The sequence below is a fragment of the Haliotis asinina genome, chromosome 1, assembly GCF_037392515.1.
Source record: "Haliotis asinina isolate JCU_RB_2024 chromosome 1, JCU_Hal_asi_v2, whole genome shotgun sequence".
In the NCBI taxonomy this organism is placed as follows: Eukaryota; Metazoa; Mollusca; class Gastropoda; order Lepetellida; family Haliotidae; genus Haliotis; species Haliotis asinina.
In genome coordinates this window covers 93,784,249-93,799,758 of record NC_090280.1, presented here as the reverse complement: position 1 = coordinate 93,799,758, position 15,510 = coordinate 93,784,249, and the positions used below count along the sequence as shown (strand labels likewise).

Sequence of the window (15,510 nt, the reverse complement as noted above, 5' to 3'; positions counted from 1 at the left end):
CTGACAATTAACTGCATTCATGCGTCCAAGAACATTCATCTTTTCCGGAGCAGAACTTTACAACCGTTTTGTATTTCATCACCAAACTTGGCACATAGGTAGGTCCAGTGGTAAGCTGGTGCCTTTTGGTAGTGTTGGATTACTGAATAGCTTATTTTTTGCATTTCCATGGCAATGTGTATGATTTCAACTGAAATTGGTGTGGTACTATTTACTGGAGCAGAGCTTTAAAACCAATCACTAGTTCTTCACCAAACTTTCCACATGGCTAGGTCTGGTGAACTGTTTCCTTTTTGTAGTTTTGGAATTAAAAGCAGAACTGACAAACCTTCAAAACTCTCTTCTAACTTTGCTATGTGCATACCATAGTATTTGACATGATCATAACTAATAGACATGTTCATGCAGAGTATTTTAGGAATATTGATGACTTTGTCGTCTTGTTAGTTTTCCAAGACAGATGTGTTACTATATAATCAGCACTAGAAATGCAATAATTACAAATTTGTTATGCCATGGCCCACAATGAAAGAATGAGATAATATGTAGCTGTGTTACTGATTTATTTCAGTGGCACTCTTGTAAGTAATGAATATACCTATACAGTGATGCAGTTTTCTTACAGTATTGGAACATAAGCTAATGTAATGCTGACTAATTTCAAACTGAAATAATAAATACCAGCCTGGCAGCTACACTAATCATCAGTCTTGATATAGTTGGAGTATGTGACATAACACAGAATTGGTTGTCAAGGAAACGGTCACCATAGCAACACATGTTTAGTGAGAACATCAATTATTGCTACGGTGTTCTTTAGATACAGTCAATAGTAATAATGTAGCGTTAATAGTAACTTATGTGGCATTAGATATAGCAGGTTACCCTGGAAACAGTCACTTTCATCATATTTTAGTGTTGCAAGTGTAGGAAGTGGTAACACCAATGGAAGTTTTGACTTTTTTGTATTTTGTTTTTGCATGGAATGATCATATTGTTACCATAGCAACATTAACCACAGTAGTCTTCTTTAGACAAGGTTTAGTTTTATTTCATATTCTTCATGTTGCATATAGTTGTAATTAATGCATGGAACTAGTCAGCCATTAGAATATTCTGCATGAAAACGTTAACATACCATAGTGATATGGAATGACTTTGCTGTTGCCATGGTTACCATTACAACAGCAAGAAGTTTCATACTGTATCTAGTATTAGAAGAATGAGATAATTATAGTTGCTTAATATACCTGTGTTATTTTTAATCAGGGATGAGACATCTGTATAGTGAACATGCAAAAAATAATACAACTGATTTTTGTCTTCTCTGAGTCAGTCTTAATTATGCTAGCTGAAATATGTATTACTACAAATGATATTTTTTAATCAGTGATTAGATTTCCGTCAGTATTTATAATGAAACATTTTACACGATGTTGCAGCATGATCAGAAATGATTGGTATCACAATCCAATAACTATCCTCTCAAACACTGAATTCATATTTCTTAAAAGTTACTTTTTTCATGAAAATGTGCCTTGCATAATAGTCCTTGGTTAGTTGTTATTATCATTAATGTATCATAGTTACAATACAAAATACATAAGGTTTATAATGTCTACATATTTCCTGTTTGATTAGAGGTATTAGAATCTGTGCTATTAGCTTACTACTCATTGTATGTTTTGAAAATTTATGTAGTTTAAGCTGACAGTCACATTACAGACATGAAAACTACAGATCATTTTATCTGATATTTTCTCAAAGGATTTCAGTGTAGATTTGTTGCCATAGATATCTGGAATAATAACTGGAAGTCTTAATCATTTTGGAACATGGCATTAAAAATAGTTTTAAAAAAAGAAGAAAAATAGTACAGAATCCAGGTGTTGGAGTAAATGCAAAATTTGTCAGATTTAAGCAGAACAATAATGTATGGTGGTATTAGCTGGTTTAAGACTACGTAAGTCAGTGTGTTCAAAGAAACAGGTAAGGTGTGTTTATTGCAAGCATGCATGGTCGTTTCCTTCAAGATGATGTAGCCCTGATCCTTTAAGAGGTTATAAAGCTACAACTGTCTAAGGTTTTAAGAGTTATAGTTTCTGTCATCTTAGTGCTTGACCTCTGATATAAGTATAGGTGTTACGACCATCTTAACACTACAATTTGTAGCACAACCATTCACCTCACATCTCACTACGTTGATGTATAAAAGTCACAATCAAACTTGGCACTACAACTGTCTCTAGTCTGTGTTAAAGTATACTAGTTATGAACATCGTAGTACAACCACTGTCCTACTTCTTTGTCAGAATAGTTATGATCTTAGCACAACAACTGATCAAAGTCTATGTCAAAGTATTTGTGTTACGATCATCTTAGCGTTACGACAGTCATAAGTCTAAGTTAAAGTATGGGAGTTCTGATCATCTTACAACTGTGACTGTCATACATCTATTGTAAAGTATTGGAGTTACGATCATCTTAGCACTACGACTGTCATAAGTCTATGTCAAAGTATTAGTGTTACGATCATCTTAGCACTACGACTGTCATGAGTCTGTGTCAAAGTATTGGAGTTACGATCATCTTGGAACTATGACTGTCATATGTCTATGGTAATGTCAAGAATTACTGTCATCTTAGCACTAGAATTTTCATGAGTCAGTGTGGACGTCATCATCATTGTTCCGCAGCTGTGTTACGATAGTTATAAGGAACAGGTGTGGTAGTTATGATTTTGCAGGTCAAACATTACTGTGTAGAGGTCCAAGATTACTAGGTCATATCTTCACAATGGCAAATGTATTTTCAGGTGTTGATTGGAAGTCGTTGACAATCCCAGCATCGCTGCCAACAACAACAGACTTCTTCCCCGACAAGCGCAGCCTTCAATACGACTACGTGGTGTCTGACTATAACCTGCTGCCAGATGATGTCAATGCTGAAATAGCTAGAGAGTAGGACTTGATGAAAACCCAGTGCTCAAAATTAAGCGTGAACGCATTGAGGTCTTTGTCATGGCCACATTGTGAAGTTGAACATTCTTGGTTCCTTAATTTCAGATATAGTACTGAAAAGGATTAGGATCTCCGGATCCTTTCAAATTACTATAATGTAAATAATAAGGCCATTTACGTAGGACTGAACTCCACGCTGCATGGGCATGCTCCAAACTCATAAAATGTCATAGATATTATCATCCTAGAGAACTCAAGCTGTCTTTGATGTGCTGGATGGTAATTAGTCATGACTTATCCCATTGGGTACTCATTTTTAGCTGGGTGAACAAATTACTAATATATGTCAGGCCATGACAGGCCAGCTGTAGCAATATGAATGAATCATGCAATTCTCAAATATTTCAGTGATATAGTACAGTCACAACCCTTGACGACCCTGGAACACCCTTAATTTTGAACACTGTATCTTGTTTTAGATTTCAGACAAAAATCAAACATTGTTATCCTACTTGCTGACTGTGAAATTATTGTTGTTTTTGAAAACGATCTCATTGTGAGACTGCTATTTTGAACGTCAGTGAATGAATGTCATATGACATATATCCCTTTAACAATTCTGTGTTTTGAATTTATGCATCTCATTTTGTCTTCTGGGTGTGAGCATATCGAATGTTAACTCTATTGTTTAATTTATCAGAAGAAACCCCCCTTCTGAGGACGAGGCGTTCTTCCGCCGCAAACCCCTCAGCACGGTTCATGTGTTCCGGGAACTGGTCTTCCAGCGACTTGCTCAGGTATCCACACTATATTTTACTGTATTGTGCTTAATGCGAACATCATTTTTTATGCCCATGCTTACGAAGTGATATAGCATTGTAAACCAAAAGTCACTGTGTTCTGTAATCTGATTGGTTGAAAAACATGATCAAATGGTATTAGATTCCCGGAAACTACAAGACTATTCACTGTGTATTTACACGTAAACAATTGTTTTGTTGCGTCATCAACAGTGGTGACGTCATTCAAATCATATTGTCACGTAAAGTTAGAATGACGTCACAAATGAGCAACTATAGATGCTACCTTGGGAACCAGCTGAAACGGCCAGCTGATGACACTTCACTGCTGTACTCATACTCGATGTAAACGAGTGCAGACAGTAAAACCCCCTTTGTTTACTGTTTTGTTTACAATGTCGATAAACACCATGTGTTGGCCAATTTCCGGGTGTTATTGAGTATTTGAAGCACGGGAATATTTCATTTGAAACCTCCGGCTGCCGCCGTCGGTTCCAAATGCATTCCCGTGCTTCAAATACTCAATAACACCCGGAAATTGGCCAACACATGATGTTTATCTCCTAATTCATTCTGTCCTTTCATCCATCCCACAGCTCCAGATAAGGTGTTTATTTGTGTATTTTACACAAAAAGAATCACATTTACTCAATTATAAATCTTGGAGCACAAAAAACGCATAAGAATCACTAAAAACCCAATTGGTCTATAATACCTTGCACACTTTACTTTGTTGAACTAACTTGACTTATGCATATGGTAATTCGTCATGGTGCCCAAACTCTACGACAGTGTTAGCAAATGTTAAGCAATGCCTATATATATATGTGCATAAGAATCACTTACCACCCAATAGGTCTGTAATACCTTGCATACTTTACTCAGTTAATTAAGTTGACTTGTGTATGATAATTCATCATGGCATCCAAACTCTATAACAGCATTAGCAAATGTTAAGCAATGCCTGTATATACATATGCTATTAGAGCCGTAGCCACTATCCAGAGTTTACTGTAGTAATCACGTGACTTCCATGTAGAGAGTTTAAAATGGCTGCATGGGTCACCCTTATCAAAAACAAAATCTTATACTGCTTCAGGGCAGGTGCACATCGTGAGGTGAATGGTTATGCTCAACCATAATGCGGGACATTATGATAGGTCTGATGTGGTTCAGTGGTTATGTACAGACTTTTTTCCTAACCTAATTGAAACGTTCACTGTGGTGAAGAGAAAACAACAGTGATCATGTCTGGAAACAAATTTTGATGATTGGCAAGCAAAGAGCCCATGGATAATCTTACAAGAAAGAAACAAGAAGTAGTATGTGAAATGTTGCAAGTTTTAAATGGGTGTTTGTTTTGATGTAAATTTGGAAATAAACTGGAGATACAGCTGAAAGTTGTTTTACTTTTCATAGCATGTGCATAGGGTCTGGCCATCAAACTTTCAGGACTTTGAGGACAATTTGAAAGAAGTGTGATATTGATTCATCGCGATGTTTGATTAGTCAAAATACAGATTACATCATAGTGCTGAGAAATGAGTTGTAACTATTTGGCAATATAAGGATTACTAAAAACTTATTAAAAACTCTATTGAGAAGCATCTATATCCATAAATTTAGATTTGTTAATCAGCAAATTAGGATAAGAAACTAAGTGTGAAAGTACAGTGGAAGCTGTCTAATTCGGACTCAACTGGGACTGACTTTTGAGTCTGAATTATGAGGAGTCCAAATTGGACTGATGAGAGTCAAGAGTTACCTCCCTTGACCAGGAGATACACATGCTCAGTACTTTTATGATGAAAGACACAACTAAATGAATAAATGGACAAATGAACAAGTAAACATGTACTGTATAGATTAATGTATTTATTCAGTGGTTTGCTTGACAGCATGGCCATGCTTTACTTGCAGAAATAGTCCCTCAGGTCGGTTTGTTTGCGTTGTGCAAACCGCCGATTCAGTACAAAGTTTTGCATATTCTTGCTTCGCACAGGGGAAAACCATTTATGTAACATTACACTGATCTTGTCAAACGTCCCCTTGTGTCGTCTGTTTTAGTCGCCATTGACATTCATCTCAAACTGGTTGCGTTAATACTCCTGTCTTCTTAGAATGCCCGAGACTGTCTGTTTGCTTATTTTATACTTTTCTGCAAGGTAAGGGCTGCATTTGGACGTCTCCGCTTAAGGTCAGAGTAAGACAGCTTCCACTGTACTCAATTTTTGAAACAAGAGTATCCAAAATGCAAGTTATTCCCCCAAGAGTGCATTAACTCATACATAAATAGACACGGGAGTAAATACCCTGTTTACTTGATAAATTATCTGGAACTGGGTCATCCTTCTGTCTCCAAACTGTCCAGAGAATATCTCTTAGTGTTTACAAAGCAAGGTTCAACACACTTCACACCCGTTAATCATCACCAGTAGATGTGAACTCTGCTATTTTGAAGTTAATCAGAATTTTATTTTCAGCTGTTTTTATGGAAACACAATGAAATGTGTTTGATGGTTATCTTGTCCTGAGCATATCAACAAAACTATACATGCTAGGTTATCCAAACTTAACACACAATATAGAGTTATACATATATATCTGTAAATAAACTTTAGTGGAGTCAGGGGAGAAGTCTTGTGAGTTGCTGATCCTTGTCACGTTATAAATATATAAGGTGGGGAGTAGGGCAGCCAAGTGGTTCAAGCATTACACTGAAGATATGGGTCCAATTTCCCACATAGGTTCTATGTGTGAAGCCCATTTCTGGTGTTCCCCGCTGTCATATTGCTGGAATATTGCTAAAAGCAACGTAAATCTACAGCTTACTCCATTTCCCAAAGTGGGAAGCAGGATGTGCTCACTTCAACACATATTTCTCAGCTTGCTGATGTTAGAGAAGGCAGGGCTTGTTTTTCAAATGATGATGTCACAGCTATACTGTTGTCTATACTTTTTTGTGTTAATGAAATATATAAGTAATGATTAACATCAGTATGTATCTGAATTCATCAAAATGTGAACATATGAAATTATATGCACCCATAGTAAATCCTCCACGAATGGAGAAAGAGGTGAAATCAATTCTTTTGTGAAGTGAACCTTTTCAAATTCAGATTTTTACTACTCTCTATTGTGGACTGAAGTCATTAGAATGGAGATGGCAGGATGAGGATTAGCATCATCCAGATGCATGAAACACGCAAAACTTTCAAGAACTGTAAAAAGTCTGACTTGTTCAGATGAACGAGAACATGACATTACTTTCCAAACTTTCCAAACTTCCTTATTTGGGTGGTGAGATTCAAAATTACCATAAAATTTACATATTCACTTGTTTCTATCCAGGGGTTCCAGTTGATCAAGTTCTCGAGGTCCAGTTCCCCAAGAGAGAATACAACTCTTGGTTCAAGTCCACAATACCATCATGCAACAGTTCTCACTCGGGCCAGGGCTCGGGTCGAACAATCGGTAAATGCACTTGTATCCTGACATAGTGTGACATGTATACAATGAAGATGGACAAATAGTGATTGATATTACAAGATAATATTCACGGAGACAGACTACGGTGATGCATAGTCAACCCAGGCAAAGAGTATGACAAGCTGATACATGTCACTTATACTATCCGTCTTACCTTGTTTTATCCAGACTTGACCAAAGAAGATCCTGTTTAAAATTGACCCTCAGTAACCCATGCTTGTCGTAAGAGGTGACTAATGGGATTGGATGGTCAGACTCACTGACTTGGATAACTCATGTCGTTGTATCCCACTTGCGTAGATTGATGCTCATGATGTTTTTTGCTTAGTATGGCAAAAAACTAACCTAACTCACTCACTTGTCCAGACTTGGGGTTGTAGGGTAGCCTAGAGGTTAAAACATTTGCTTGTCATCCCAAAGTCTCACATCAGTACATTGCGTGAAGTCCCTCCCTTATGTCCCTTGCCATGATCTTGCTGGAATGTTGGTGAAAGCTGCATAAAACCTTGCTCACTCATTGTCCAGACTCAGTTATTTATTGACAGTTGCTGTACAAGTAGAATATTGCCGAGTTAAATGAAGACTGAAGTTTTCACTCTCTGCAAGGACTGATTCTGTTTTCAGGAAGAATATTACCTAAGTATTGGGCGCATCTTCCACAAACTGAACCTGACTGGGCCAACCATCACAGTCACTAGATACAGACCAAGGTAAGGGGAAAGTGTTGTTACAGAGTTGCTCCCCTTAACATTGCCAGGATCCAGTGGTGCAAATTCCCTACATTAATGATTCATGGAGTAATGTCTGCCTCAGCCTTGACCTTGTAAATGAAATACCATTCAAACCAACTTACTTTGTGACTGAGTTCATCTCAGCTATTTATCATCTTGAGAAGGAGAGTCCTGTGGCTGAATGAGACACTGGAAGTGTTGTCATGCAAATAGTCTCTGATATTGTAGAGGAACTGCATCATTTCAAGTGAGACCTCCAAAGGCAGTTGGTTTTGTATGACTAGCCTGTGTCCTTGACAGTACATTCACCCCTTCTGTGTATCTCGTACATGTTGCCTATTCTCAATGACGATGACTCGACCGTTGTATTTCAGACTATGTGGTAGGGTAGCTTACCAGACCACTTTCTAAATGGCATTGTGTAATCATAAGGTAGCCTAGTAGTTAAGGCATTCACTCCTCACATCGAAGACCCAGGTTCGATTCCACCTCATGGATACAAGATATGAAGTCCATTTCTGGTGTCCTTCATCATGATATAGCTGGAATATTGCTAAAATCATCTTGAACCTAAACTCACATGCTCATCGTATTTCAGGCACAACCAGCCACAGCTGCACTTCAAGTACCTGTACCGGTTCCAGGCCCCAGACTCGTACAGCTACGATGTGTCATGGACGGAGTTCAGCAATGAGAAGCTGGAGAACTATGTGTGGAACCACCTGGACCACTACATCTGCACTCGCGGCGAGGGCGACTTCGGTCTTGTGGAGGTCAGTGGGCTACAACTACAAAGCAGTTGTGGAAGTCAAGGGCATAGTACTCAGGGAGGCCTTGGGTATAGGACTGAGTGAGGTCAGTTCCTTATATTTCATGGAGGTCAGGACATAGATTTAGTGGAGGTGAGGGATATAGATCTTGTGGAGTTCAGGGACATAGATCTTGTGGAGTGAAGAACATAGATCTTGGAGAGGTCAGGGACAAAGATCTTTTGGAGGTCAGGGACATAGATCTTGTGGAAGTCTTGGGACATAGGTCTTGTGGAGGTCAGGGACAAAGATCTTTTGAGGGTCAGGGACATGGATCTTGGGAGGTTAGGGACATAGATCTTGTGGAGATCCTGAACATAGATCTTGTGGAGGTCAAAGACCTAAATCTTGTGGAGGTCAGGGACAAAGATCTTATGAGGCCCAGGGACATATATCTTGGGAAGTCAGGGACATAGGTCTTATAGGAGTGAGGGACATAGATCTTGTGGAAGTATGGGACATATATCTTGTGGAGGGACATAAAGCTCTTGGAGGTCAGCATTGTAGATCTCATGGAGGACAAGAAAATAGACTTGAGTTCAAGACATAGATGTTTTGGAGGGCACGAACAGCCTCGTGGAGGTCAAGGAGATAAAACTTGTGGAGGTCATGATTGTAGGTCTCATGGAGGTCAGGACATAGGTCTTGTGGAGCTTAGATCTCATGGAGGTCAGGACATAGGTCTTGTGGAGCTTAGATCTCATGGAGGTCAGGACATAGGTCTTGTGGAGCTTAGATCTCATGGAGGTCAGGACATAGGTCTTGTGGAGCTTAGATCTCATGGAGGTCAGGACATAGGTCTTGTGGAGCTTAGATCTCATGGAGGTCAGGACATAGGTCTTGTGGAGCTTAGATCTCATGGATGTTGGGAATAGGTTTTGAACCCAACAATCAAGAAAACTTCTGTCTGCTGATCCCAACTTGTCTTCAGCATCAGTTTTCTCTTTATGTGTCATCAGTCAAAGCTATACTGAAGTACAAAGTGTCCAGGGCTGCCTCATAACCTAAAAAAATTGTTTTTGTGTTACACTTGTGTTTGAATGGGATCTTGGTCTTTTGTCTACAGTCACTCAAGTACTGGCGCAGTCGCTTTTTCCTGTTGCCCAGCAACAACTCTGCAACAAAGAAAATCATAGAGGGACATCATAGGTGAGTTGTCTCCTTTTCAGGATGATGGGAGCCTTTTCAGGATGATGGGAGCTGATGCAAGACATTTCTGTAAAAGACATATCACGACCTTGAATCTTGTAAGGGGCTCATGTTTCTATGTAGACAGACAATGATAGCTGTGTTTATCATGGGAACTGTGACTAATTAGACAACTGTCAGTATTCATTGCTTTGGTCCTGCTCCACACTGAAAGACTAGTTTTGCTTGATGTCTCTTAAGGACACATCCTTCACTTCACCCACACTGAATGGGTACCAGATAGGATGTGATTATTGTGAATTGTTAATATTTACTTAAAGCTCTAGGTATGCTGCAAAACATACAAAATAAATACCTGTAACTCAATAAGCACTGCATACAAATACACATGACTCAAAAAGACATTTTGCAGAAACCTTATTATAGGCTGTTAGTATTACACCATTTTGCAGTTTTACTTATATAGCCTTTTGAAATTGCATAATTTACTCATTTATGTTTACCAATGCTTCCAGCTTGTGAAAAAATAGAAAATTCCAGAAACAGCAATATATGGATTTGTAATATTTTTTCAAATGTCCACTCATTGGATGCATGAGAGGTAAAATGTGTGTCTTAATACTCAAGGAAAACTGTCAAATATTTAATGTGAGGAGATGCTCAAAGTCTGAAATGATTATGTGGAGTTTTGCTGTCAGATGTGACATCTATGAGAAGAGATCCCACCAAGAAGTGAAGACTCTCATCTCAGGCTTCGTCCGCTACCTGGAGACCATCAACAAACTCAAGCGAACCCATCAGGCTCGCAGGTCAAAGGTCAGTGAATGCAACCTGTGAATGAATCTTGCTGTGTGTATCATCCAATACTCGCTTCCACACGCAATATGCTTTTGGTATAATACAGGGATATTTCCAAGGAGATATTGCTTCCATTATATGCCTTTAGAATACTTTGTTAACCATTCTACATAAACAAACAGGCTGAGAATACATACTTGATCGGTGTGATAAAAAACATGTACTTTTGTTCAGTTTTGTACTTATTTAACATTCTGTGTTGTTTAATGCCTCTGTGTTGATGGTTGGTGACCTTCCTCAAGAAATCAATATCTTTCCTGAGGAACAGATGTTGTCTCAGTTTTCTGTCAGACATTATTGATAGTTGTGAGCCCATTGCTGGTAATTAAAACATTATTGTTTAATTACAAGCAACCATCCAAGAGCTGAACACTTGTTTTTTGCTGTTTTTGAAAATTTTTGACTTTACTCAAACTCTATGAATATTGAATTAGTTGCTTCACTGCAAGTTCTAACATATTGTTTAAAGTGCCCATTAAGCACTCAAAAAGTTGTGTTTACCTCAGAGTATGATTATATATGAGTATCAAATTTTAGGGTGTTTTAATACTCTTTGTTTGTAGCATATATTTATGAACCTCCAAAATCAGCATGAACTTCAGCTTCAGTAAGGAGCTATGTCAGACTGTATGGCTATGTGTGTATACTGGCTGGTTACATTGACAGCTCCAGGCAGACGGAACAGCTGGCAGTGGAGAGACCAGCCCTGGCAAACAGGAGACAGACAGGTGAGTGGGGAAAGGATCATTATCTAATGTCAACGAATAAAGGCAAGAAAACCATAGAACCCAGTAAAACCATAAATGTCTTAATGAAGTGGTTTAAAGCATAAGCTAGGGAACTATATGCACATATGTTTTGTTGTGTACTTATTTTGTCTTTCTCTAATTTACACCATTTGAAACGAGATAGATGGTACTGAAAGCATTCAATCATGAAACTATAACGACCAGAGTTCATTTCCACACATTACTATATTATTATTAATATGCTTATATTTGTATATGGCCGATATCCAGTCCAGGTGCCCAAGGGTGCTTTGTGTGAAGCCTCTTTCTGCTGTCTTCTGCTAAAAGCAGCATAAAACCAAATTCACTCACCTACTCAAAGTTTTAGTATACCATATGATCTTTTTTCTTCGATTTGACCATAATGGAATGTCTCTGAATGTATTTTGCCTGTTGGGTGTTGCAGTCAGAAGGGCAACTCCAAGGAAGAAGGTCTGTCTCGAAGTACTCCTGCTGCCAAGCTGATAGAGGCCTTCACAGATGCACAGTAAGTGGATGAGGACTCATAGTTCAGTTGAAGCGTCTTTTATGTCTTCCTTCATGTGTTACCTAGGAGAAGAATATGACTTTCCTACAACTATAGCCAAATACACAAATGACTCAGAATTTTGTGGGGAGTTAACTAACTTGCTGTGTAGATTTGCTTCCTCTAGCCTTTCAAGGATACACTAAACTTGTGTTTTAATTCCATATTTGACTAGAGTAGAGGGACATGTGCTCCTGTGTTTTTCTCAGTGTGCACTTACTTGCTTTCCTTAGTCATGCAAAGATAAATGCATTCTAAGTTTGAATCCCAGATTTGACTGGAGTAGAAGGCCAGACTGCACAGTGGTTTTAGACTGAATTAACTTCCTGTGTAGAGTAGCTTCCCTTAGCATTAGCCATTCACAGATATTCTGCTCTTTGATTTAAAAGACTGACTAGCCAGAAATATGAGGAAACATATCCACTGTTCTGAACGTAGTAGCTAAAGTTCACCTACTAATCACCCACCATCCCTTTCTTCTAGGACTGGTTTCGCCTTCCTGCCCAAGCAGCCTGGTCTGACCATCAACACGTTCATCTCAGCAGAGGCTGTGTTGTGGTGTCAGATGAACATTGCCGGCATAGAGACTACCAAGGATGCTGTGGACAAACTGCAGGTACATCAACTGGGTCTCTCTGGGTTACACACAAACAGAGGGTTGCCTCCATAGTCTAGTGGTGGGTTGGACTGCAGATCACCTCCCTTGCTGACTGAGCATATGGCCTGAGACAGCCCCTGTGATTCTGGCAGGAGACATCTTTCCTTGTCTAACGTATCATATGTCTGCCAAAAAAGAATTTCTGTAGAGAGAAAGTGTGTCTGGGGACTCCCTTCCTGGTCTAGTTCATTGTGTGTCGGCCGTGAGATCATCTCTGTCATCTGAAGAAGAGAGGTCTCTTAGGTGTCTTTGATAGGGAAGCTATCCAAGGAGTGCCTCTGTGGCCTACTGGAGAGCAAAAAATTGTCTGGACACCACCTCCCAGGTGTTTTGGATAGAGATCTTGAGAGAAAATCAATCTGGAAAAAACCTTCCTGGTCTTGTGGATTGCTCGTCTGTCAAAAGTGTGTGTCAGTTGTCTAGTGGAGAGAGAGTTTGTGTGGAGACAGCCTTCCTGGTCTTGATTGGTAGTGTGTCTACAGGGAGAGCATGTCTGTGGCTTAATGGAGACCACCTCCCTGAACTGATCACTGCATCATTGTGTGGAGTTACGTTTCTTGTGTTCCTTGCAGGAACTGGTGGATGACAAGCTGATCCTCCATGCATCTGGCAACCCAAAACACAGGTTCATATTCGGTTTCTACCTCTATTTCATCCCACCTTCTAAAGGCAAACCGGGTGAGTTACAAACTGGGGCTATCGGGGACTAGTAAATTATAAATGTATCACTCAACATGATGGACAAAATATATTAAATGTTAAATGTTAAATGTCAAGGTTCTTTTGCTATTATTATCCCCTGCCACACGTTTAGCGCGATCATTTGGAAGATTTCAGCGTATAACCTGCATGTTAAGCTTGTCAGCAAGGTATCTGATGAATTGTTCACTGGCTTCACTGTTCACACCAAGCTTTATTATAAGGAAGATGCAGAGCTCAGTTGATTTTGGTGACCTTCACATAATTTTCAAGGTCACTGCGACACTTTGAAGATTACTGCATGGTTAGCTGCATGTTAGCGAGATATCTCAAGAACCGTTCATTGTATTTTTTTTTGTTAACTTTGATTTGATAATATGTGGTGGGGGATAATGCCACCTTTATCTCGCTTGTTTGTCTTTCATTTTGTCTTTCACAAATCATTTGTAAAGTGTGATTCCTTAGCAGACTTCTGTAAGCCCCTTGAAGATCCAGGCTAGAGCTGGCCTTGTGCAGCCTCTCGCTGTGTAAAGAGGTGCCACATAACAATTTATGGTTAAGTGTCTCTGTCTGGGTTTATGTATGTTATTGTATCACCATCTGTTGCATGTACTGACTGCAGTCAAACAGCAGGAATATTACTGAAAGTGGTTTTAGCAGCTAACTAAAAACCGTTAGTCAAGATTTGCTGCAATTATTCACTTAGTACAGATAATGTTAAAATTATAATACTGAGTCAGCAGAATCAATATCTCAAACACATCTCATGTCAATCTCACACCTCACTTACATCTCTCCAACATCTCTCCACCATCTCTCTATTGCCCTCCCTCAATACCTCCTGACCCACTTACAATCATCCATCTGTTTCCCTCCCTTTCTCTGATCTCTCTCTCTTCCTCTCCCTTACACACACTCACTCACTCACTCACTCATTCATTCACTCTGTTTCAGACATTCTGAACCTCCCGAATGCCTCCTGCCCCTACAACATGTGCTTCCAGAACGAGTTCTGTGAGGTGACCGTGCTCCACAATGATGATGCTCCTAAACATGACAAGTTCTACCTCCCAAGCGGAGACAGCCCTGAGCGAGACATTAAAGCCCATGTCGACTGGCGGGTGGAGACTGACCTCAACAAACAGGGTTGGGGTCAACAGTTGGGTGAGTTGACCTTGCACTTCTTGCAATCAAGAGTTGTCATTCCTGTCTCCATGGAAACTATGTCAGGGAGCAACATATCAACTCTCCATAGGAGCATGGGCTTGTTACTTTTTAATTTTGTGTGATGATACTTGAATCCAGAGAACCCTCTACATCAGTTTCAAGGAATATTCTAAAATTCTAAAATATTTTTCATCAGCAAACAAATTTCAGAAAATAATAACTACTTCATTCTGTAATGAGATTTTGTAGTTCTTATTCTCCAAAATTTGAGGTTTTCTGATCTAACATTGCATTCAGTGCAGTAATGTAAGACAAAATGCTGAAGTTGTCCCTTTTTTGTCTGTTGTCTATGCCTTACAGATACCTCCACAAACACATACAATAGTTTGTACTACCAATGTGTTAACATGATATTTTTTGTGTCAGTATGGTAATTTTTTCAATTTCATTTTACAGTTTTTGCCTGTTTACATGTCTAGACAGGTCAGAATATCAGCTTATAGACGGGTCTAGACAAGTATATATAAAATTTTATTCATAAAATTATTAGTTAAAAGTGAGAATTACAGACTCTAGTGAGTGCTTTGTAAGACTGAAAACTAGTTTTCAGGAAAACTGTGGAGAATCATTGTATGACATGTTTGATAACAAGTTGTACAGCATGCAGTTGCAGTGCTATTAACAGCCATGTTTGTTGAAGTTTTGATATCCATAACATTGTTATTTGTGAAATTTGTCTCAAGGGAAGCCAACACTCCCTCAATCCAACAATCTTTGACCCATTGATGAGATTATGCCATGAAATATAATCTGCACCAGATGTAGGTAGCCATTTTGAGCCTTATTCAATCTGTCCCCACAGAAAAGGAATCATGT

General features: G+C 39.0%; 1 protein-coding gene across 2 annotated transcripts in view; it reads left to right on the top strand.

The window, feature by feature from the left end:
• The window catches only part of LOC137255580 (GATOR complex protein Iml1-like), a 67,243-nt gene that overhangs the window by 39,875 nt on the left and 11,858 nt on the right, over positions 1-15,510 (top strand). For both annotated transcript variants that reach the window (XM_067793016.1, XM_067793007.1), the window contains exons 25-36: positions 2,816-2,960; positions 3,661-3,757; positions 7,112-7,234; positions 7,874-7,959; positions 8,579-8,753; positions 9,856-9,938; positions 10,637-10,754; positions 11,463-11,524; positions 11,991-12,071; positions 12,594-12,726; positions 13,341-13,446; positions 14,422-14,631. In XM_067793016.1, the coding sequence (XP_067649117.1) occupies positions 2,816-2,960; positions 3,661-3,757; positions 7,112-7,234; positions 7,874-7,959; positions 8,579-8,753; positions 9,856-9,938; positions 10,637-10,754; positions 11,463-11,524; positions 11,991-12,071; positions 12,594-12,726; positions 13,341-13,446; positions 14,422-14,631 (1,419 nt within the window). The remainder of the gene's footprint in view (positions 1-2,815; positions 2,961-3,660; positions 3,758-7,111; positions 7,235-7,873; positions 7,960-8,578; positions 8,754-9,855; positions 9,939-10,636; positions 10,755-11,462; positions 11,525-11,990; positions 12,072-12,593; positions 12,727-13,340; positions 13,447-14,421; positions 14,632-15,510) is intronic.